The sequence below is a fragment of the Mangifera indica genome, chromosome 7, assembly GCF_011075055.1.
Source record: "Mangifera indica cultivar Alphonso chromosome 7, CATAS_Mindica_2.1, whole genome shotgun sequence".
NCBI lineage: Eukaryota > Viridiplantae > Streptophyta > Magnoliopsida > Sapindales > Anacardiaceae > Mangifera > Mangifera indica.
Genome location: NC_058143.1, coordinates 3,209,718 through 3,232,407, shown reverse-complemented (window position 1 = coordinate 3,232,407; position 22,690 = coordinate 3,209,718). Strand labels below are relative to the sequence as shown.

General features: G+C 32.8%; 2 protein-coding genes across 2 annotated transcripts; both read right to left on the bottom strand.

Moving 5' to 3' along the window:
- Nucleotides 1-484: 484 nt before the first annotated feature.
- LOC123220881 lies at nucleotides 485-1,273 on the bottom strand. Its single transcript, XM_044643468.1, has one exon. The coding sequence runs from the start codon at nucleotides 1,271-1,273 to the stop codon at nucleotides 485-487; it is 789 nt and encodes a 262-aa protein (XP_044499403.1).
- A 4,101-nt stretch (nucleotides 1,274-5,374) lies between these two features.
- LOC123220880 (disease resistance protein At4g27190-like) lies at nucleotides 5,375-21,686 on the bottom strand. The gene is made up of 3 exons (XM_044643467.1): nucleotides 21,589-21,686; nucleotides 6,160-8,366; nucleotides 5,375-6,063 (listed from the first exon to the last, which is right to left on the bottom strand). The coding sequence occupies exons 2-3, from the start codon at nucleotides 8,363-8,365 to the stop codon at nucleotides 5,375-5,377; spliced, it is 2,895 nt and encodes a 964-aa protein (XP_044499402.1). The 5' UTR covers nucleotide 8,366; nucleotides 21,589-21,686.
- Nucleotides 21,687-22,690: the final 1,004 nt, after the last annotated feature.

Here is a 22,690-nt window from a genome sequence, read left to right as displayed (position 1 = left end):
CCTCAACATTGCGAAAGACTTCAAGGATCTCTTGTTCTTGTTGTTCTTTTTTGTTCTTTGCAAGTTGGCTCGAGAAAGGAGGTGGAATGACCACAGAAGGTAGCGTGCACTTCTCTATAAGAGGGGATGATTTTTGGGCTTCTTTCAACTCAATTTTGCATTCGATCTTCTTTTCTTTTGCATATTCTGGGATCTTCTTTTCAAGATCCTTCAACTCTTTACCATTTCGTAGGGTGATTGCATTGATATTCTTAGTAAAATTTGCATCTTGCTTTGGATTCACCACAATCTGAGATGACAATCTACCAGAATTCTGAGTTTCCAATCTTCCCATAACAGTAGCCAATTGGCTTACTTGATTTTCTAGATTATGAATGCTAGCCCTTGTCTCTTGTTGAAATTGTTGTGTATTATTAGCAAGTGCAATAACAATTTGTTCAAGAGACATACCTTTCGGCTGAGGTAAAGGTGTTGGATTAAAGGCTTAAGGAGGGGGCAACCTATTTTGGTATCCAAGCTGCTGGAAGTTATTATTCTTTTGGCCATAACTAAAATTTGGGTGATCTCTCCATCCCGGATTATAGTTATTTGAGTACGGATCATACCTCTTTTGGTTCTGATAACCCCCTACGACATTAACATCCTCATGTGTGTCCTCCTGAAGTGTAGGGCATGTGTCTGTACAGTGCTTCATGTTTGAACAGATCCCGCAAGCCTTCACTTGTTGGTGATTCACTACAAATTTTTCTAACAAAGAGGTGAGTTTATCAAGTCTTTGCTCAAGAGGATTATTATTGCTTACCTCATTAACCCTTCTCATAGTTGCATTTTGTCTAATGCCAAATTGCTGAGTATTGGCGATAATTGTTGAGATCAATCTTTTTGCTTCTGTTAAAGTTTTATTAACCAAAGCTCCACCACTTGCTGTATCAATCAAATTCTTGTCAGACAACAATAAACCTTCATAAAAATATTGAATTAATAGCTGATCAGAAATTTGATGATGAGGACAATTAGCACAAAGCTGATTAAAACTCTCCCAATACTCATAAAGTTTCTCCCCACTATGTTGCCTAATCCCACATATTTCCTTTCTAATGGAGGTGGCCCTAGAAGCAGGAAAGAATTTTTCTAAGAATTGTCTTTTAAGCTCATCCCAACTATTGATAGAACCTGATGGTAAATAATATAGCCAATCCTTAGCCTTATCAGTTAAAGAGAAAGGGAAAGCATGCAGTTTAATTTGCTCTTCACTTACCCTTTGTGGTTTCATAGTGGAACAAACAACATGAAATTCTTTCAAGTGTATATAAGGGTCCTCACTTGATAATCCTCGGAAAGTAGGCAATAAATGGATCAAACTTAATTTGAGTTCAAAATTGGCATCGATGTTTGGATAGGCAATGCACAGAGGTTGATAATCCTCGGAAAGTAGGCAATAAATGGATCAAACTTAATTTGAGTTCAAAATTGGCATCGATGTTTGGATAGGCAATGCACAGAGGTTGTTGATTAATGACAGGTATAGTCATCTCCCTCAAAGTAAGCTCTCGTTCGACCATTGCTGCTACTTTTGTATTTGTTAAATCCTCTCCTAAACTAATTCCAAAAGATGAAGAAGAAGAAACTTTACTTAATTTAGTTTCCTTGTAGAGTTGTCTTGCAGTCTTCTCGATTTTGAGATCAAATTGAAGTTCTCCTACAGGGTACAAACGGGTCATAAAAAATTAAGCAAAAATTAAAAAAAAATTTCAAACAAATTATCAATACCAATTCCTAGCAACAACACCAAAATTTGATGGATGTCGAATCCATCAAAAATAAAATTTTCTACTCTCTTAATGAAAACTTATAGATAGGGCAAGTAGAGTCATATCCACAGAGATTGAGTTATTTATCTGAAATCTAACAAAATAAAGCAAGAGGGATTTTGTTGTTTCAAATCCTACAAATAAACAAAAATAAATTAATTCAGAATTAAATAATCAAAGTAATCAGAAAACTAGATTGAAACAATAATAAGACGAGTTCTAGTCAAGTAATTCAGGTATGGTTTAATTCAATTGATCATCGATAAAAAGATTAATTTTTCCTTTTAAATAAACCGGTTATGAAACATCAAGACGTTCGTTGTTCTACTTTTCCTTAGGTGTTGGTAATTAAGAAACATTCTTTAATCACTTCTCTTGTTTTTCAATCAGTTCTAAATACGATCTTAGAATTTAAATTGAAAACAGAATTAAAAATTAGAAAAGCCACCGATTCTAATCAACAAAATACATACGTTGTTTTTGTTTAAATTAGATTGACCTATTCCACTAACATACAATAATTATTTTACTTCACCAAGCATGCTAGTCAGCCACTTATGATTAAACCATCAAACAATTACGGATTCAATAATTTAATCTAGCAAAGTTGTTTTTAATCCAAAATAAATAAGACGTCTCCTATTTAATTGAACAAGACAACAATAAATAAAATCAGGAATAAATTAAATATTTAAAAAAAAAAAAGGGTAAAGAAGATCTCACAATCGTCGTAGAACCATGCTTCTGATTACTCGACTAAAGAAAAGAGTTAGCCACTCATGTTTATGTTCATGGCTTCACCGAAAATTAAAATAAAAATCCTATCCTAATTGAAGAAGAACCAGCGAAGGGTTGCGACTCTGTTTCTTTCTAAAAGAAAAGGATGCTAAAAAACAAAAACCCTAAAACAGAGAGTAATTGTCCTTTTGTTAATGTCAGGTCTGCTTTAGTCATTGAAAAATTTTTTGTGCTAAATATCATCCAAAGGACTTGAACTTCCTCCAATTGTCAATTAAGTCTTCAACTGTGAATTTCTCAATAAATAGCGCGATTCTCTCCTTTCCACAATTAGCCATCTCCTATGTATTTTGTCATCATTCTGTCTTGATACGTGACAACTCTAAATTTCTTTTATTTTGTATCTTTTCTCAGAATAATGCAATTAATGCCCAATTTCCTAAAACAAACAATTAATCGAATAATTAACAAATTAAATATGACAAATCAAGGAAATTAAATGTCGAAAAATATGGAATTTTACACACTAACATATGTGCCATATTTGTTAACATAATGTACGAATTGTGATGCATTTCAAAGCTTAAATAGGTTGCAGATTGACCGTCTTCCCAAATTCGAGCATATTTGGAAAAGGATCAATAGTTTATATGTAAATCTTTGCCTTGCTTTCAGATTACAATCACCTTTACAAGGCTAATTTGCAGAAATTCTCCAAGTTAATTAATTAATTTATTTTTGTTAATGATGGATTCTTACTTGAGTCAAGTGCCTTTTAAGGATCAAACCGACCATATTAAACAGGTAAAACTCTAAGTAAAATGATTAGTCCTATAATCACTATACTAAATAATTTAGATGTAATTTTCTAGCTTTCAGATTACAATCACCTTTGCAAGACAAATTTGTGGAAATCCTCGATTTTTTTTTCGTAGGCATGCATTTCCAGAAGTTAAGCGCCGAACTCTTTTTTCTTGAATGAATATTTTTTCAGACGTTGCTGATTCTGATCTTTGGATGTTGTAGGATGTCAATTTTCAGTTGTGTTTCTTCTTCTGGATATTGCTAAGTTTATGAGTTTCCTTTGAGCAAGTTTAATCATTTTGTTAGAAGTGTTATTTTCCTTCATATTGTCCTGTATGGTTGAAATACACCTCGCTTAAGGTTGATTTAGAAGGTTTGCACAATTTTTTTGTATATATTTCCTTGATATCATGTTAGGAATTAAAATTTGAGAAACCCATATTATAATAAAGTCATGCATATCTAGCTTTGAGTATCAAATTTGATATCAAAATAATGTCTTCGAAAAATTGAAATAAGTGATGATAAAGTAACATTTAATAATATGGTGGCACATTATCTTAATACCAAATTTGTTATTTAAAACTAGGTGCACTTGCTTCTCACATTATTCCTCTTTCAACATTTCATAAGAGTTACAATGCCCTCACAGATTTCTGAAGGTGAAAAACAAACATCCTGGTGATTCCCATCAATTAATGTGGAAATTTTGTTATGAAAACCCAAAGAAAATGAATATCATGCGTAAATACTCGATACAAGAACATAAGTATTCACATGGAAAACCTAATATAGAATAACTATGAAAAAACTATGGAGAAAACTTCAATCTAGGTGGAAAAAATTATAAGACGAAGAAGATAATATTTTATTCTCACATTCTTCCACTTTACATACAGTTTAATGCAATTTAATACAATTTTTATATTTAAACCTAGTGAATAGATACTTGACACATATACTCACAAGTTGCATGTTCATGATAGATTGCACCTATTATACCGTAAATCGTACTCGCTTTACTACTGGATATGTGGTTCACACTTGAGAATCCACATAATCTGAATTCAGATAACCCCTTATAAAATGTGAGACATTATCATACAACAAATACGAATAAACCATTTACATAGATCATCAAACCCTTATTGATCAAATTAAACACATTTGTATAAGATTATTTAATTATCCGGTTTTAATTAAATCAAAATTATAATTAATATTAAGTTACGTAAAAGAAAAATTCTTACAATTTAGGCAGAAAATGAAGGAACACAGAAGTTGGACAAAGAGAATAGCAAGAAACCCAAAAAACAGAGAATGTTGGAAGAATCAATTCATTAACCAAACATGAAATTGAAGGGCTCTACTCTTCAAACATAGATAATACAACTTTTTACTCAGAATTATACTTGGATCCTAGAAAGGAAGGAATTAAACAACTTGCCAATATCATCAACCATCAGTTAAACTGTCGAACAAAAGTGGTGATTATAAAACAATATTAATGACAACAATTACTATATTGTACTAAACCACACTCACACACTTCACAATATTTTTCACTCACAGCTCACAAATTCTTAACACTCATATGACACACTTACTACACACACTCAGCTCACACTCACAACACACTTTTTCTGCGAACCCATATGTTGGGTCATGACCCTTATTCATACTTCTTGATGTCGGTTAAGTAACCGGCTTAAAATTTTCTGCAAGCTTCTTGGAGAGGCTGTTGCAAGGCTGGAGATTTTGGTTTCTAGGTTCTTGGAGAAAGAATTTTGTAGAGAGTGAGAGAGTCGGTGCTTTTTATTTAACATGAACTCCAAAAAGAAAGGCTGCAATATCCGGAAGCACAACTACAAGGGAAAAAAAAAAAAATTGAAAACTGACATCCTTCTGCATGCCCCGAAAGATAAAATCCATGCTTGCAAATAAGTCTTGTAAATATTGGTGATTGCCATCAAGTTCCAAAGCAAAGAAATACATCTAAAAGAGTTGTCTTTTAAGTTACCTCATATGGGTTGATGCAGATTTTGGAAACGGTTTTTTGTAACATCGTTATCATTGGGCCAAACCAATTGGTTCCATTGACTTTGAGTCCAATAAATGCATTTCAATTTCTCTGCCTTCTGGAATGTAGATGGGAAATTTTTTAGCTCCACACATGCATCAATCTTCAGCATTTCCAAAGAATTCCAGGTCGATGTTGCAACATTGCATATATTAGACAATAAGGGAAGATTAATGAGTTCCAACTCCTTCAAATTCGGAAAGGCCCCAGAATCAGCTACGCTTCCATCCTCTATAATTTCTTTAATGACTTGGCAGTCCTCAATTTGAATCTGTTGTAACAGTTTAAGTCCCAAAACCATAGTCCCTGAGAATAGAACTCTTAGACTGTGGCATCCTTTTATCTTTAAAATTGTGAGACTGGTAAGGCTATTCGGTGGTACTACTGGATTTTTCCAAATGTGCTCCAATTTTGGAAGATCATCTATGTACAACTTCTTTAGGCGTTGAAACGCAGCGTTGTGACCATCAATAATGCTCGTCATTTCAGGGCAATTTTTTATTGTACAAATTTCAAGCCTTGCTGTATTATCAGCTCTGAAAACTGATAAATTGGCAGCTTTATGAGCAATTAGCTCAAAAGACGATGCTTCCTCCAATACCTTTAAAATCTCATCAGGAAAGGCTTCACCTGTATGAATATAGTCATATAAAGATGAATTTAAACTCGATTCTGTTCATCAAGTATTTAACAAAAAACTTGAAGTCACAATAAAAAGAAGATCACCTGCGGAGAATCTCAACCTCTTTTCATCTGACCATCTAGAGTCATCAAATTCAGTAAGAGAATCTTCTTGCTGCTGACCAACAATGATATTGAATGATCTGAATCTTTTATCTTCCTGTTCATGGTTCCTATTCCATGACTTACTTTGACTAATAAATGTCTCGAAGCTATTCAGCATAGGAAAGTAGAACCAGAGAGTGGTCAATTCTGTAAGAGTAGCAACGTCCGCAACAATACTCTCTACAATCTGATTCCATCTTCCATCAGTTGGATTTGCATCAATACCCAACTCTTCCAGTGAACGAAGCCGTGCAATTACCTTGGGAGGAATCATCTCCCCGGCAGAACCATTAACTTGGTTCCTAATTGAAACTCTCAAACACTTAAGAGTAGTCAAATTTCCTACTACCGGAGGCAAATTATAAATTCCAGTATGACGTATGTCAAGAATTTCGAGATTATGAAGTTTTCCCACCTCATCGCAGAGTACTCTTAATTGATCACAGTTCTTTAAGTACATGGCTTTGAGATTCGTCAAAGTGGAGATTGATGAAGGAAGAGTTGCAATCTTTGCTTTGTGTAATTCAAGAAGTCGAAGGAATTCATAGACTGGTGATGGAAACTGTGGAAGGCAACTAATTCCCTTAAGTAACAATGTGGAGATTCTTTCAGAATTGCATTCATCTGGCAAAGTGGATGAGGATGAATCGCTCATCACAAAGATCCTTGATTTTTGAATATAATTCTTGTTGTTTTTGGCAAATCTAGAGGCGAGTCGTTGATAAAACTCGAACATCTTGTATTGTGCCTCCTTGGTTCCCTTTTCCAGAAGAAAATTGTTGACAAAAGACACCAATAGACGACACCCCTCGTCACGGGCCGTCCCAAGCTTTTTGTAATCCTCTAAGAATTGTTCAGCTCTCCAACATTCAATTATATTATCACGAAGAAGTTCATGGGTAGAGGAAAAACTTGCCAAATATAGAAAGCAAGACCTGTCATTTGTTTTCAGCCTGTCAATTTCAAGTTTAAGGGACTTGTAAACTGTTTCCAAATCTCCCTTGGGCTCCCCAGTTGGTGATGTTAATGCATGCCGAGTGTTTCGCCATACTGCTGCACGGTTTACATCTTCTGCAAGACTCATTTCAGTCAAGTAATTTCCTATCAACTTTATGAGGTATGGCATGCCACTGCAGAACTTGATAATCAATTCTGCTTCTCTCTTGATGTCTGGATTATCCTTCAATTCCTTGGGAACTCTATCCCAGAACATATTTTGGGCATCCTCCTCTGACAGTCTCTTCACTTCTATAACTTTATCCATGCGCATAAAAACTCGTTTATACCTCGACGCAATGACCATCTTTCCCTTATGTTCATAGTTAATGCCAACTTTTTCCAATTCAACGTTTGCAAAAACGTCATCAAGCAACAAGAAATAATTCTGGTAGTTCTTCAGCTTTTCATAAATCCTCTGCTTTTTTTCTTCATCGCTGAGTTCTTCGGGCTTTTCCTTGAGCCGCTTCAGAAGCTCATTCTGTATGTATCTTTCATCTCCTTTCTTGCCCACATTTATTAAAAACACAAAGTTATTAGGTTTCTCAATTTCTTGCTGCAGACGATTCATTATTGTACTTTTCCCAACTCCTATTGGTCCCCCAACGCCAACTGTTTTGATATTTTCTTCTGCAAGATACTCCTGTAGCTTTCTAACAGTTTCTTCAACAGATGGGAATTTGATAATTTTGTTGGTAGGAATGCTTGTATGTAGAACGGGCGGCTTCTTAACCGTTGGACTTGGTATTTTTTCCCGTTCATTCCAAAGAGAAACTACCTCCTCCGTCTTTTTCACAATTCTTTTACCAAGTTTCATGAGATTAAAATAGTGTATAGATCCTGTTGGACGTTTATGATACTTACTCTTCAATGCTTCGACGTCATCTTTCATCTTTCCCACGTTTTTACGCCATAATTGGCTTTCCCCTGTCTCGTCTTCTTCTGTTTTGCATCTCTCCAGTCCGATTTTTATATCATTCTCTCGAGTGCAAAGTTTATTATACTCCGCGTCAAGTCTGTCGTAGTTCTCTGTGATATTTTTTACGTAACCATGTTTCCTCTTCAGAGGGTTGATTATGCCTTTGCCTTGTTTTATTACAAAATCCACGCCAGCTATGACTGTTGCCGTTATAGTCGCTGGATCAGCCATCCTGCAAATATTTTTGAAGATTTAATGTGTCTAACAAGTTGATACGTTTTAATTTTAAGCCAAACAAGCTGCAAATATTAGTACTTTTAGAATCCTAAAACGAAATGGAATTGCTGATTAAGATCAAGATTCTAATTTTATGTTATGAAACATCGATCAGGTTGCTGTGAAACCATGAAGAAAGTAAACAACAAAGAAATGCAATATGCTCAAGACAAAAAATACATGACTTACGAGAAAAATCCAAAATATATATTTAGAGAAGATTACAAGGTGAAGGAGAGAGTATTCATTTCGTTTTCTATTTGTGACACTATTTCAATGCATCTCTTTACATACAATTTAATGCAATTTTTAAACGAAAAACCTTAATTAGCAGATTCTTGATACATGTTTGTAGCAGGTCACATTTGTTGTTGGTCGCTCCTATTCTACCCATTAACTGTTGCATTTACTTATTAAATGTAGTAAGAAGTTTATCCGTTGACTCATTTAGTTCATATTGTGGGGTGGAGCCATCACACCTCATATGAGATTAGTGTTGGGTCACAAGATCAAGCTTATTGACTGAATCTGTTTGCTGTCATGACAAAGCTCCTTGAAAAATCATATTTCAAATCCATCTTGCTTAAATTTTGCTCTATATTTGTAAGATTTCGTGGATGCTGTTAATGATTTTCTTTAAAAGAGTTTGTTAACTCTAAATGTATAAATTTAAGCATCTGATGTAATCTTTTTACATGGTTCAATAAGAAATTTAGATTGCTATCTAAATAGTAATTTCTTATTACTTTATTTAGAATTTCCTGTCCTTTTCTGTTACATAGTATAAAAGCAAGGTTGAGGGTCTTTGTTTCTTTCATTGGAGAATATTGAGTTGTTGTTGATAGAATATTCTTACTATACAATGTGGAGTTGAGAAAAGGAGGAAATAGTACTCATACGCATAGTGTCGAGAAACTTGTAGCAACAAACTACAAGTATTGAAGAATGTGTGTGGAAGCTTACCTTCAAGGTCAAGACGATTGAGTCACTGATGCTGATTCTATAAATCTAGCTAACTAGCTTGAAATTGTCAAACCATGAAGGAAATGGAAGATCAAGTGTGAAAAAGCTCTCTTTCATTGAAGGACATCAATTAGCAAGGAGTTCATTGATCATTTTGTGATGTCAACCCTCCAAGACATGTTTGGGAGAATCTTGAGAGGATGTTTACCAAAATGAATACAACAAGGCTACAACTTTTGGAAAATGAGCTAGAAAGAGTCACAAGAAGGTATCATAATTTTAGAATATTTTTATTAGTCGAAAAACCTTTTTGTTGAAACTTCAAAGTTAGATACAAATGAGGAGATTAGTGAAGCACTCATGGGTCGATTTCTCATTCGCAGCTTGAAAGAGGAGTGCACTCCCTTTGTCAGGGATGATGGTAACAAAAGAGAGTGCACCTGATTTTTTTAATAATCACAAACTGAAGATGATGATGACAAAGTCTTCTTTAAAAGGACTACCTGATCTTTATGTTGGCACTGATACTATATGTGTTGGTTGTCAATTAGGAAAAAAACATGTCAACTGCCATATGAAGAGTAAACTTTTCAAGCCAAGCAACCAACTAGTTAATTCATTCATATGTATTTGGGATGGAAAAACAATGGTAAATAAATTACTTGCATTATGTGATGACCTTTATTGATGATTATTTTAAATATGTTTGGGTTTATTTCCTGAAAAAAAAAGCAGCCAAAAGTCAAGCTAATTTTAAAGAATTCAAGATGAATAGTGAAAATGATGTTAGAGGAAAATTCAAATCCTGCATAATGATAATAGGGGAGACTACAATTCTGATGAGTTTTCTAGCTATCTTCATCAGTCCAATAACAATTGACTTGTCCAAGCACACTCAACAACATGGCATTGCAGAATGGAAAAACAAACATCTTGTAGAAACATGTTATATATTGAAAATCTTCATGGTCATTTCTAGGTCGGATGTATGAGAACAAGAATTAACATTGTTAAAATATATCTAGTGAATACATACTCCTATTTTAGTTTATTGTGTATATTGGTTTTCCTATTGTATAATTATATCATTTCCTCGTATAGGGTGTTACTCATGAATAAATTCACATATGTATCAATAAACAAAATACATACAAAAGTTTTATTCAATTCTATTGTTTATATGGTATCAGAGTCATATTATCCCTTTACCCTTTACTAGTTTTAAAAACAACTTATTTGAACCATGAACCTAGGGATTTCAATTTTCTTCTCATAATTGCCACCCCTTAGGTTTGAAAACTATCAATTTGAAACCCCCCCTCCCCAACACACACACATCCCAGCCTCCCAAGTCTTTTTTTTATTACTATCATCTCAGTTTTCGACCACCAACTTAGGCTTCATGGGTTTCTTTTTCTTGTTTCTCTCTCTCCAACATCGACCTTTATTTTCTAACCATCAGTTGGTCTTTTCATGACTACTTTTAAATTCTTCCAATTGTTTATGTCATTTTTTACAACCGACGGTGCATTTGGGGTTTTCTTCTCACCAAAAATCTCTCTTAGCAATGAATAACTTTTGATTTTGTTTTAGATGCATTTTTTGGTAAAGGGTTCTAACTTTTGATTCCATTTTAGATGTATTTTTGATAGATTTTTCTAGCTTTCAATAGAGATCTTCGATGACTTTTGAAGTTGTGAGTTGTAGCAGCTTTGCCTTGAATTTTTTTCTACTTTTATTTGGAGATTGAATTGCTATTTCTTATATTTGGTCGTTTTATTTTGCGCTGGATATTAGTTTCTTGGGTTGTGTTCTTTTGACTTGGATATTGGATTATTGGTTACTATTTGCTTGTTCGGTTGTGTTACTTTGGGCTTACTATTGGATTTATTATTGGTTGTGTTAGACCTAAATATTATTTGGAGTTATTTATTCCATGGAAATGTTAGAGATATCATCACCATCAGTACCATTTTTACTGGTACGAGTTATGTTATTTGGGTTAAAGAAATGTTTAATTTTCTTAAAGGCTAAAACTTATATCATAGTGCTTTAAGAATAGGATACCAAAACTATCAAATTATTACATGGTTTTGTAATACTTGTGTTTCATCCATTAAACTTCAATTTGGACATCTCAAAATTGCTAAAAAAAGGTCTAGGATGTGTTTGCCAAACGATACTGTACTACCAATGTCATTCATTGATTTCAACTCTATAGTGCTTTTAACCACAAGCATAAAAAACCAAGTTACTTGATTAATGATTTTTTATCTAAGATGACTGCTTTATGAGACCAATTATCTCTACCTAAACCAAAATAACATTATGCACATGATACAATTCTTTATGCAAAAGAGCGGGATGAGTTTAGAGTCTATTAGGTTTCTGTGATGTTAATTAATGAATTTGAATAAGTAAGATCCTCTTTGCCACATAGGGATTTCTTTCCTAATCTTGACACAATGGTTACAAAATTATGTACTAAGGAGACTTGTCTAGCTACCTTGAAGTGTTAACAATATTTAGTATCCATTAGTACTATTTTGGCTACTCCGACCTCCTTTTCGTCTCAGTGTAAAGTGACTTATCGATATTGCGACAAACCATATCATGTCATCTCAAAATGTTTTAAGTTGTAATCCAAGCAAGATACTGCATGATACAGTCAATCTAAGTCTAAAATTGGTAAGATTTTACTCATAATACAATTGTTGCTACCATTGAGAGATCGTCTTCTAGTTCTTCCTTTACATTAGATGAGCTTATTAGTCAAGTAGACTTTGACACTTTGAAACGGGCCTTAACATAATCCATCATTAGTACCTCCAGTTCTTTTGTTTTATCTTTCATTCCAAGTACATCATCTTTTTGGCACTTTGATTCTACAAGTTGTAATCACATGACTACTGATTCTCACATTTTTTCGTCTAAAATGGTTGTATCTAATTCTCCTATTATTCATACTACTAATAACTCATATTTGTCTATTAGTCATGTTAGCGATATCTCTACCACCGCCTTATCACTATCTAATACCTTTTTTGTTCCTAAACTCTTTCTCAATTTTATTTCTATTGGATAATTATGCGATCTTACCCTTGATATACATTATTCTCATCATGGTTGTTATATGTAAGACTTGTAAATGGGGCAGATCTTTGGGAGTGGGTGTAAAGTTGATTGTCTATTTGAATTGACGTTTCTTTAGTTTTTTTCCCAAATTACATCTATTCCTCCTAATGTTTCAAAGTGTGTTGCCTTTGTGTCTTTTTCAACTTGGCATTCTCTTCTTGGTTATGTTTCCTCTTTTTGTTTGAAGTCTTTTTGTTCTAGTGGTCTTTTAGGAAATGTTAAACATGATAGTTTTGATTGTGCTTCTTGTGAACTTAGCAAATGTCATGCTTTGTCCTTTAATAATAACATTTTTATTTCTTTTACTATTTTTGACTTTGTGCATACAAATACTTAGGGGTCTTCTTTTATAGCTACAATTACAGGAATTACTCATTTTATGCTTTTCATTAATGATCATTTTCATTTTACTTGGATATATTTTATAAAAAATCACTCATAGTTACTAGAGATTTATGTGACCTTTGTTGTTATTGTGAAAACTCAGTTCACTTGTGTCATTAAAGCTCTTTGAACAACTATAGAGTATAAAGATACTAAACTTCTTAACCTTTTCTCTCAATATGACACTACTGTTCATTGATCTTATCCTAATACCTTTCAATAAAACGGTCAGGTAGAATGGAAACATAGAAACATTTTAGACATTGTACATACTCTTTTGATCTCTATCTCATATCCTGAACAATTTTAGGGAGAAGCAACTCTTATTAATTTCCACACAATCAATCATATTCCCACTACAATAACTGGTAACCGAAGCACTTATGAATGTTTATATAGTAAATTCCCTTATTACAATACTCTTCAAGTCTTTAGATCTACTTGTTTTGTTTTTCTATATCCATATGAACGATCCAAACATGAACCTCAATCTAGGCTTTATTGTTTTTTAGGTTATATAACACCCATAAGTACGCTTAAGGGTGGTCTTGTCTTTTTGCATTGTTATTTGAATTGGAGATGTTTTGGAATTGAATTTTTTTTTTTAAGAGATGGAATAGACGTGCACCATAGGGGTGGATGCTTGTTTATGCCTTGAGAAAGGCAAATTCATCATTTTGCATTGATCACATGAAAATGGCTAAGTCTAGAATGATGAATAACCATGCATGTCGATTCCTTAGTTCATTGAATTTGAAATTGGATAAGGACTAGTTTTGCTATGATTTCAAAATATGTATTTAAGTGAAAAATGACTGGGATGATAGTCCATGAATAGTGAATAATCGTTCATGTGGTTTCAAATACAAAATAAAAAGAAGTTACATAGGTTGTTGGCATATTCTTAGTTTTAAAACTTTCAAAGCATAGAAGTGAGGAAAGAGAGGATTTTGGGAGTAATCCAAGACATTAGGAACAACCTTGCCACGTGGAGATCATGCTTTCGTCGGAAGAGGGGTAAGTAGATGATTTTCTTCTTTGGTTGATTATGAATTCTGGTTAGTGGAATGTGTTAGGTAAAGGCAACTATATTAGATGATGAACCTTGTAATCTAACTGTTGATTTTGATAAACAATAAGAGGCTTGGTTAGTTTCATATGCACATATGTATATGTATCTTTGTGATGTGATTGAAAATGTTAAGGTTAAATATGAGAAATTATGATCTATATATGTATTATGTATTTTGAGTTTATTATTAATAAAGAAGCATGATAAGGTGCTTAAAGACTTTTTGGATGAATATACATGTTTAGTTTGTGTTATTTTATTTGGAAAATGTAGAAACTAATAGGTTATCAATATTCAAATGTTAATGAATGACATGGACAGTTGTTCGTTATTGTTCAAGACAGTAGTTCCTTATGCACTTAATGTATGTTTGTTCTTGGGTTTTATCATGAACGATCGTTCGGTATGGAATGAACACTCATTCATGGTGTTTTAAGATACAAGCTCACCATAGGAGATGAACTATCGTGGTTGGTGAAAATGATTAATGCCATTAGACTATCATTAGTCAAAATGGTCAAATGAATGCTTGTTAAGGTTAAATACGATGCCTATTCATGAGGTGTGCGAATAAATAGGGGAGAAAGGTTATTGGATACTTGTTTGTGTACAGAAAAAAATGACAATTCTACCTTTATGCTATATACTAAGAAGCGGATAAGCATTAAAAGATCATAACGAAGATGAAATAGATTAGTTGGATGTTTTAGGAGTGCCCAACTATATAGATAATGACATGGATCTCGATTAAAATGGATCCAAGTTAAAAACAAAAAGCAATGTATATCACTTTAGCCACCAATAGTGTGTAGTATGGTAGTATTGTGAAAGCAAAAAGGCTATTTGAGAAATATAGATACCCGTGAGATATATTATGCACTCAATGCTGGGTAACTTAGCATTTGAGATACATGTGTGAGACCAAGAGGGACTAGTGGTCTAACTCCTCATGTGACCATGGTTTCATTAACCCAAAGCTCGACTAACGATGTATAGGGTATACTTCTATAATAGACATTTGAGATGTTTATGCCTACACCTAACATTTGGGATATCGATATACATCATATGACATTACTCATCCAAGATGACACTATCGATAGAGTTATGGCATAGGTGTGTTAAAATCATTTGGATGAGTATTTAGGATGCTGGAAAAATATCTATGATTGTCACATTGTGATTTAGAGATAAAACATTGATTTTGAGTTATTGCAAGCAAGTTGTTGAGAGTTCACCTACTTACTGAGTGTTTATCACTCACCGTGTTTCTTGTTATGGTTTTGCATATAGGAGAGATGAGTAGCAAGATTGTGAGGGACCCAGCGAATCAAAATGGGTTATTCCATGAAAGGAAGGGCATTACTATCATTATGATAATTATTTTTGGATATTTGTGTTATGTGTCTATGAAGTTTATGTATGCACTTTACTTATTTGGTTTATAATCTTAAACACATATATATGGATTTCAATATTGAAGTTTATTAATATGGCTATTCAATTTATTGACTTTACATGTTTTTGCACGTAGCATGTTAGGATGAGTTTAAATATCATGCTTTTAATTTTCCCTGTATTTTGAAACCAGATTTAAGTTAACACATTTTTTTGGGTTTATATTCCAGTTAAGGATATGTACTGGGAAATAGGTGTTACAAATTATTGTATTGAATATAAAGATTATCATTGTTCAGATCTTATCTCTAAACATTTTTGTATCTCTTGACATGCTACATTTTTGGAACATAAAATGTTCTTCACTTTGTATGATTTTCTTTTGTCTAAAAACAATTCACCATTCTTCACAAATTTGTATGTTGATTTCTTTCCTGACTCAACTAATGAAGCTACTTCACCTTCTCCTAACCTTTTTAATGCATGACATACAAATGATTATGCTACAATCGATCTTGAAACATGTTACTTATCTAGCCTCAATCAAGTTCTTCCTCAAATATCAAGCCCACTAGAATGCGCCATTATTATTACTTTACCATTGTTTCTTTGCATGAACTTTTCTCTTACACAAAAACTTGAGTGAATCCTTTTTGTCAATAAACAATGCAAGGAGAATTATAAGCCTTAGAAAAAACTCACATGTGGGATTTGGTTGACTTACCATTTAGTAAATATGTTGTGAGATGTAAATGAGTTTACAAAATTAAAAGCCCGTGTCTATGGCATAGTGGAATGCTTTAAAGTTTGGTTAGTGACAAAAGGCTTTGTTTAGGAGTATAGTATTGATTATGAGGAGACCTTTGTTCTAGTGACTCACATCACTTCTGCTCGTAGTCTTTTATCACTAACCAAGGGTGTGAAAAATGCTTTTTTGAATGGGCACCTTTTTGAGGAAGTCTATATGAAACCTCCACCTAGACATAATCTTCTTCCTAGTAAGGTTTGTTATCTTTGCAAAGCTTTAAATAGACTTAACCAAACTCTAAGAGTATAGTTTGCCAAATTTAGCTTTACCATTAGCCAATAGGCACCTTAGATAGTTCCTACTGCAGATAAAACTATTTTCTATAAAATTTCATATTGGACTACGGAGAATCGATGATTTTTTTCCATTTCTCGATCCAATCTAGTTTAGAAGCAATCTAGTTTTTTAAATTTGAAATTTTTTTTTTGTAAAAACCTAACTCCTTTAGCCTTTTCATGTGCATCGTTGCTGTTGTGACCTATACTAAACTCATTAGCCAAATTGCTAACGACATGTGATGATGGTTGCAGATGATGTTTGATGACATGTGACACTAGCTATTGAGGACATTTGATAATAGTTCATGATGACACTTTACAAAAAGATGATGTATACTAATGTTGCGTAGGTTCAGGTTCAACGATGACGGCTGACAACAAAGTACGTAGGTTCAGATGACGATTCACAACAACGAATTACAAAAAGCTTGGTGTCACTGACTTTTCTTCTCCAAGTTTGGCTATTTTTTCAGGTTTGCTTCATTGTGAACTCTATAGTTCACTAGCACTGTGGCGATTCTAACAACGACTTTTGGGAAAGATTGGCGAGTCTTGACGACATCAATTGGTAATGTCAAATGCCTAAATCTAAATGTATTCTTAATAAGCATATATGATAGTTTCTGGAAATTTATGATAATGTTAATTGGTAATGTTGATTGCTCCAATCTAAAATTGTTATTCTTATGGATTTGTAATTTTATGTATTTATTCCATTAGTAAAGTTTTGTTCACAATAACCCAAGAATAATTTAAGGTGATGATAATGTCGTTAATTGTTATTATTTTAATTTCTTATTTCCTGATGTTATGTGGAAATTTAATTCAATCTAATGGAATTATTTATCTTTTGTATTTAGGAAGTTTTGAATATTTTTGGAGTGAAGTTTGGGCCAAGAAGACTAAAATTGGAGTAGACTTACCAGTTAACAAAATCTATGATGTTGAGTAGGCGTGGGCAAGTGTAATGACGAGAGTAGAATTTGAAATTCAAATCTGGACGTCCAGATCAGCTGAGATATTCCACAAAAGTCAAAATTTTCTTTCTAGAGAAGAGGTGATTATTAGCTGAAAAAAAGGATTATTTTAGATAGATAAGAAAAGATATTTTGGGGGAAGAATATATATCAAAATATAAATCATTTCCTTTTATTTGGCTAGATTAGGAGATTATGATTACCTTTTATTCTCGGATCTGAGTGGGGGAGAAAATATATATATTTTTATTTTTATTTTGTTGGGGATCATTGTAGTTAGTAGAAACATTTTTTTAGAATTTTGGCTGGCTTAGGATGGTTTACAGTGGCTAAACTCTTTTCTCTTGGTTGAAGGGATCTGAAACCATGGAACTACAAGTTGTGAGATTAATTTTTATTCTTTAATGCATCTTTTTAATTATTCAAGTATTGATTATTTTCCTGGATTATTTATTATGATTGTATTAGTTGATTACTAAGGCGTACGATTAGTTAATTGATTAATATGATCTAATGTTAGTTTAGATGCTAAATTCGTAATTGTTCAATCCATCTAATACTTAGGGAAAATATTCAACTAGATTAAATGCACCGTCGTATGCTTGTGTTGTCTTGTTTCGTTGGTCTTTCTAATTCGTAATGCTATTGCTTAATTAAATTCGAGATCGTATCCGAGTTGTTAATCAATAAGGGTTAACTAGAATACATGTTTTTGATTAACTAACCATAAGGAAAGACATGTAATTAACACTACAACGAATATTTGAATAATTAATTTGATATTTTTGGTTGTCAATGATCAATCATAGTTCTAATGGTGGATTTGATCATAGATAAAAGTTTGTTTAATTGATTATTTGTTTAGATTATCTTGCTGAATTTTTATTTACAGTTTTTAATTATAATTCGCATTCAATTCAAAACCCCTTTATTTCTTTGTTTTGATTGATTTTTGATGATGTACTAATTGAAACTCTTTGAGGGAACGATCTTTACTTTCTTTTACTACATTTTTGTTTTAGGAATTTAGGATTTTAATTTGGGTGTCGACGACAGCACTTACCAGGTGACGAATAATGTTCTACTCATGATACTGATGACGAATGTATATTTTATGTTTGAGTTGTAATTTGTGAACATACTACATTGTAATTTGTAATTTGTAATTTATAAACTAATAAGCATGCTCCTGTGTAATTTTATGTATGATGTTGTTATGTGTTGATGACTTCTAACTTTTACATTATGAATGTGTTGTTATGTAATCAGACTAATTTTTTTTTAGGTTTTTACGCAAAACTAAAAATCTGATTGAATCAACCAATCAAAATGGTTTGATTGATTCAACCAAAGTCAGCCCTCAAAATGGTTCATGGTCTGGTCTGGTTCTTAAAAGCTTGCCTTTTACTACTCACTCTATGCCAATTCTTCACATCCTTTATATCAAAAGTACTTTGTTTCACAGTCTTTATTTTTTTGTTCAGTCTTCACTTGTACTATGTGCATATTCTGATATTGATTGGGTAAGTGATCCCATAAACATACGTTCCACCACAGGTTATTGCTTCATTCTAGGATATTCTCTCCTCTCATAGTATATTGAAAAGTAAATAGTTGTTTCTTGTTCAAGTATAGAGACAGAGTATAGAGTACTTGTAGATATTATTTTTGAACTCAAATGGGCAAAAAACTACAAACATCTATTATAATAATCAAAGTGTCATCCAAATTGCTCACAATGATATTTTTCATATGTGCACTAAACACATTGAGATAAATTGTCCCTTTGTTCGTTATCATTTAGTCAATGACACCCCTCATCTTTCTTCCTTATCCTCTATTGATCAAATAGTTGATATCTTTACCAAAGTTTATCCTCCCAGATGCTTTCCTAATGTATATTACAAACTTAAGTTAGAAAATATCTAAAGTATACATTTTCCTACTTTAGTTTATTATGTATATTGTTCCTATTGTATAATTATTCTATTTCCTTGCATAGGGTGTTTGTCATGTATAAATTCACACATGTATCAATACAAAAAATATATACAAAAGTTTTATTTAATTCTATTGTATACAAACATTATCAATAGACTTCAAGTATTGAAATTTGGATTTATGGCTCCCTTTGATATATTATGGAGATTGAAACCCACAGTGGGTCATTTTAGAGTATTCTGTTATGTTTGCTATGCATTTATACAGGATCATCTACTTGGTGAGTTTAACAAGAAGGCAGTCATGTGTAGTTTTTCCAGTGTTGATGAAAGAAATAAAGGATGATGGTGTTGTGATCCAACTAATACTAATGGTATGTGTCAAGGAATGTTGCGTTTAATGAAGGTTCATTGTCGTGGACTTCACAACATGTAGTTTTGTCTGATTCTAAATAGTTAGAAGAAGAATTGCGAGAGATATTTGAAGAGTAGGCAAAACAAAAACAACATATCGTAGAAGTTGCTGTAGAACCTAAGATACATAAATGTGAAGCGCAAGAAAAGCCATGGCAAATATGAGTGAAAAATAACTATTGATGAAAGTGAAATATAAGCACCGAAGTTGAGAAGATCAATGAGACAAATGACGTCAAATCCCAAATATGATAATGTATGTTGCATTGGTAGCTGAAAAAAGAACTCATATCTTATGAAGAGGGATCATATAAAGTCTAAGGGAGAAAAGTCATGGAAGAGGAAATGAAAGCTCTTGTAAAGAATCAATCTTGGGATATAGTTCCAAAATCAGAAGATGTGACACCCATAACATGTAAATGGCTTTATAATATAAAAACACGATCAAATTGATGAATTAAGAGATGTAACACCCATAGACACGATCATATTGTGATTATATTTGATTTCGGTTTGAGTTGGGATTAAAATTAAACTAAGTATTAAATATTTAAGAAGATGTAACACATGAAGAATGTGTGCCCGTACATTATGTGTCATGTCAGCTAGATGAATAATGCGTCATGTTGGAAATTTTAAAGGGATGCAAGGCCATGGATACAAGCATGCATGCCTGTACATGTCATTACAGAAAGATTTTATATAAGGCACTTCTGTGTTGATTTTGGGATATTTTCATATCCCACATTTCATGCATCCTTATCCAGAGAGGGAAGAGAATTTTGAGCGTTTTGAATTGTCTGTGTAACAGCATCTGACGAAGTTTTGGCAAGGTGGTAAAGTGGAAAAGAAAAGTGATCAAACGGCTTCAAATCAAATCTTCAAGCTTCGAAGAAACCAGTAACTAGTAGGATCTCAAGAGTTGTTTCGTTTTGCTGATTGCCATAAGATTACTCGTGAAGAATGGGATGTGTTGTAGCTTGATCTGTGGTCTTATGTGTTTGTCAGAATATTATGCATGAAAGGATAGTACGGAAACAGTATGAATTTGGCTATAAGGTCTATAGCTGGCTGTTACGGATGAATGCAATCGGTTGATAGGAATCCTGTTTAAAAATGGAATGAGATGAATGAGTTGTACGGTGGAGTATATGTGTATATATTACTTCTGTGTATTAATTGAACGACTGGTATGTAGGATACATGCTTGACATGAAATTAGAGACCTTAATTTTTAATTTTTTTCACTAATTGTGAAACACAGGTTAAAATAAGATTGGCATTAACCTTAGTAGCTCAATATGATGGGGAGTTGGAATCATTTCATGTCAAAATGTGGTACAGTACAAGTGCTTTGCCTCTTACATTTGTTAGATTCATACTTTCTATATAATGATAAAAGAAAAAAAGAACTCCAAACTACAACAAATTCAGACTTTATCATGATCAGAAAAACCGAAAAGAATTACTTTTATTTCTATTTAAACTTCATGTCCCACTATTTTATTACACTTTGAGGGTTTATTATCTGCAGCAAAAGCAAAAAGAAAAAAAAAAGGCACAAGAAAAAACACCAAAACTATATGTATCTCTATTTTGTTCAGACTTTAATTCTTCTACCCATATTATATCTCATTTCAGATGCTTAAATCCTGAAGAAAATGATTATGAATAACAATAATTTTCATCACAGTATAAAATCCTTGAGAGGAAGATCAGATCTTGGGTCCTCACAGAGTAAATATATATAAATATTAATCTAAAGCAGCAGCACTGGGTATTTTAAGTGTTAACAAGTCAAGAACACACCTGAAAATTTAACTCTGCTCGTTCTCAATAACTCTGACCCATGTCAAAACTGGCAAGAGGCTCTTCCAAATGTAGAACGAATGGATCGAAACCATCGCAATCAATAAGACAGTCAACCACAATTATTAATGTAGGGTAACGAACAGGTTCCCACCCAAGTTTTGGTGCAAAAACACTTTTTCACCCTTACTTAGCATTGATAACATTTTAGCACCCAAACACTAACTCTTAACATAAATAGTACACTAAATATACAATTACTATAATACCCTTTTGGTTTATTTTATTATTATTTTATATTCTTATTAATACAAAATTACTTAAATACCCTTAATTTGTATCTGACTGACCTAATTTATCTTTATTTAATACGTTTTTTTTATATAGTTAATTAATAGTTTCAACAATACAACAATTCACAAACACTTTATAGAAGTCTTCAGAACAATGGTTTAAACCTTACAAAAGTTTGCAATCCTTTGTCTGCAATGGTTTCAGCTAAAATCTGCAACCCAAATAGCCAAAGTCAGAAACTAATATAACCAAAATCTCTGGCTAATCTATCCAAAAGTGCAACATATAATAAAAGGACAAAAACTCCTCTTGCAACGCAATCATAGTCCATTTAACTTGAAAAGAAGATCCACCCGGCAGGTGAAAAGTAAACATAGGATTCCTAATTGTTCTTAAATTTGGATAGGCAAGTGGGCAGATGGTGAAGGACAATAAATTTGCAGGAAGCATCTTCTAAGGTTAGGATTCAAATAACAATGAATAAGCCAACTCACTTAACCTAGAAAAACAAAATAAAAAACTGAATCAGTTCCAGAGTTGGAACAACTATGAAATCCGGGAAAGACAATTTCTTATACTTAGAATGCAAAATTCACAGGTGTAAATAGAGTACCTTATAACAAGAACTTGCAACTCCAAATACCAAGAATCAATACCTAGATTTCATTTTCTTTTGAGAAGCTGACCAAAAAACCTTGATTTTGTTGGGAGTGTCAGAAAAACAAATATAAACACAATATTTTATGTATCAGAAAATGAAATGCATAGTTAAGAAGCAAAATGGTGTCAAAAGTTGTGTCAACTAAAA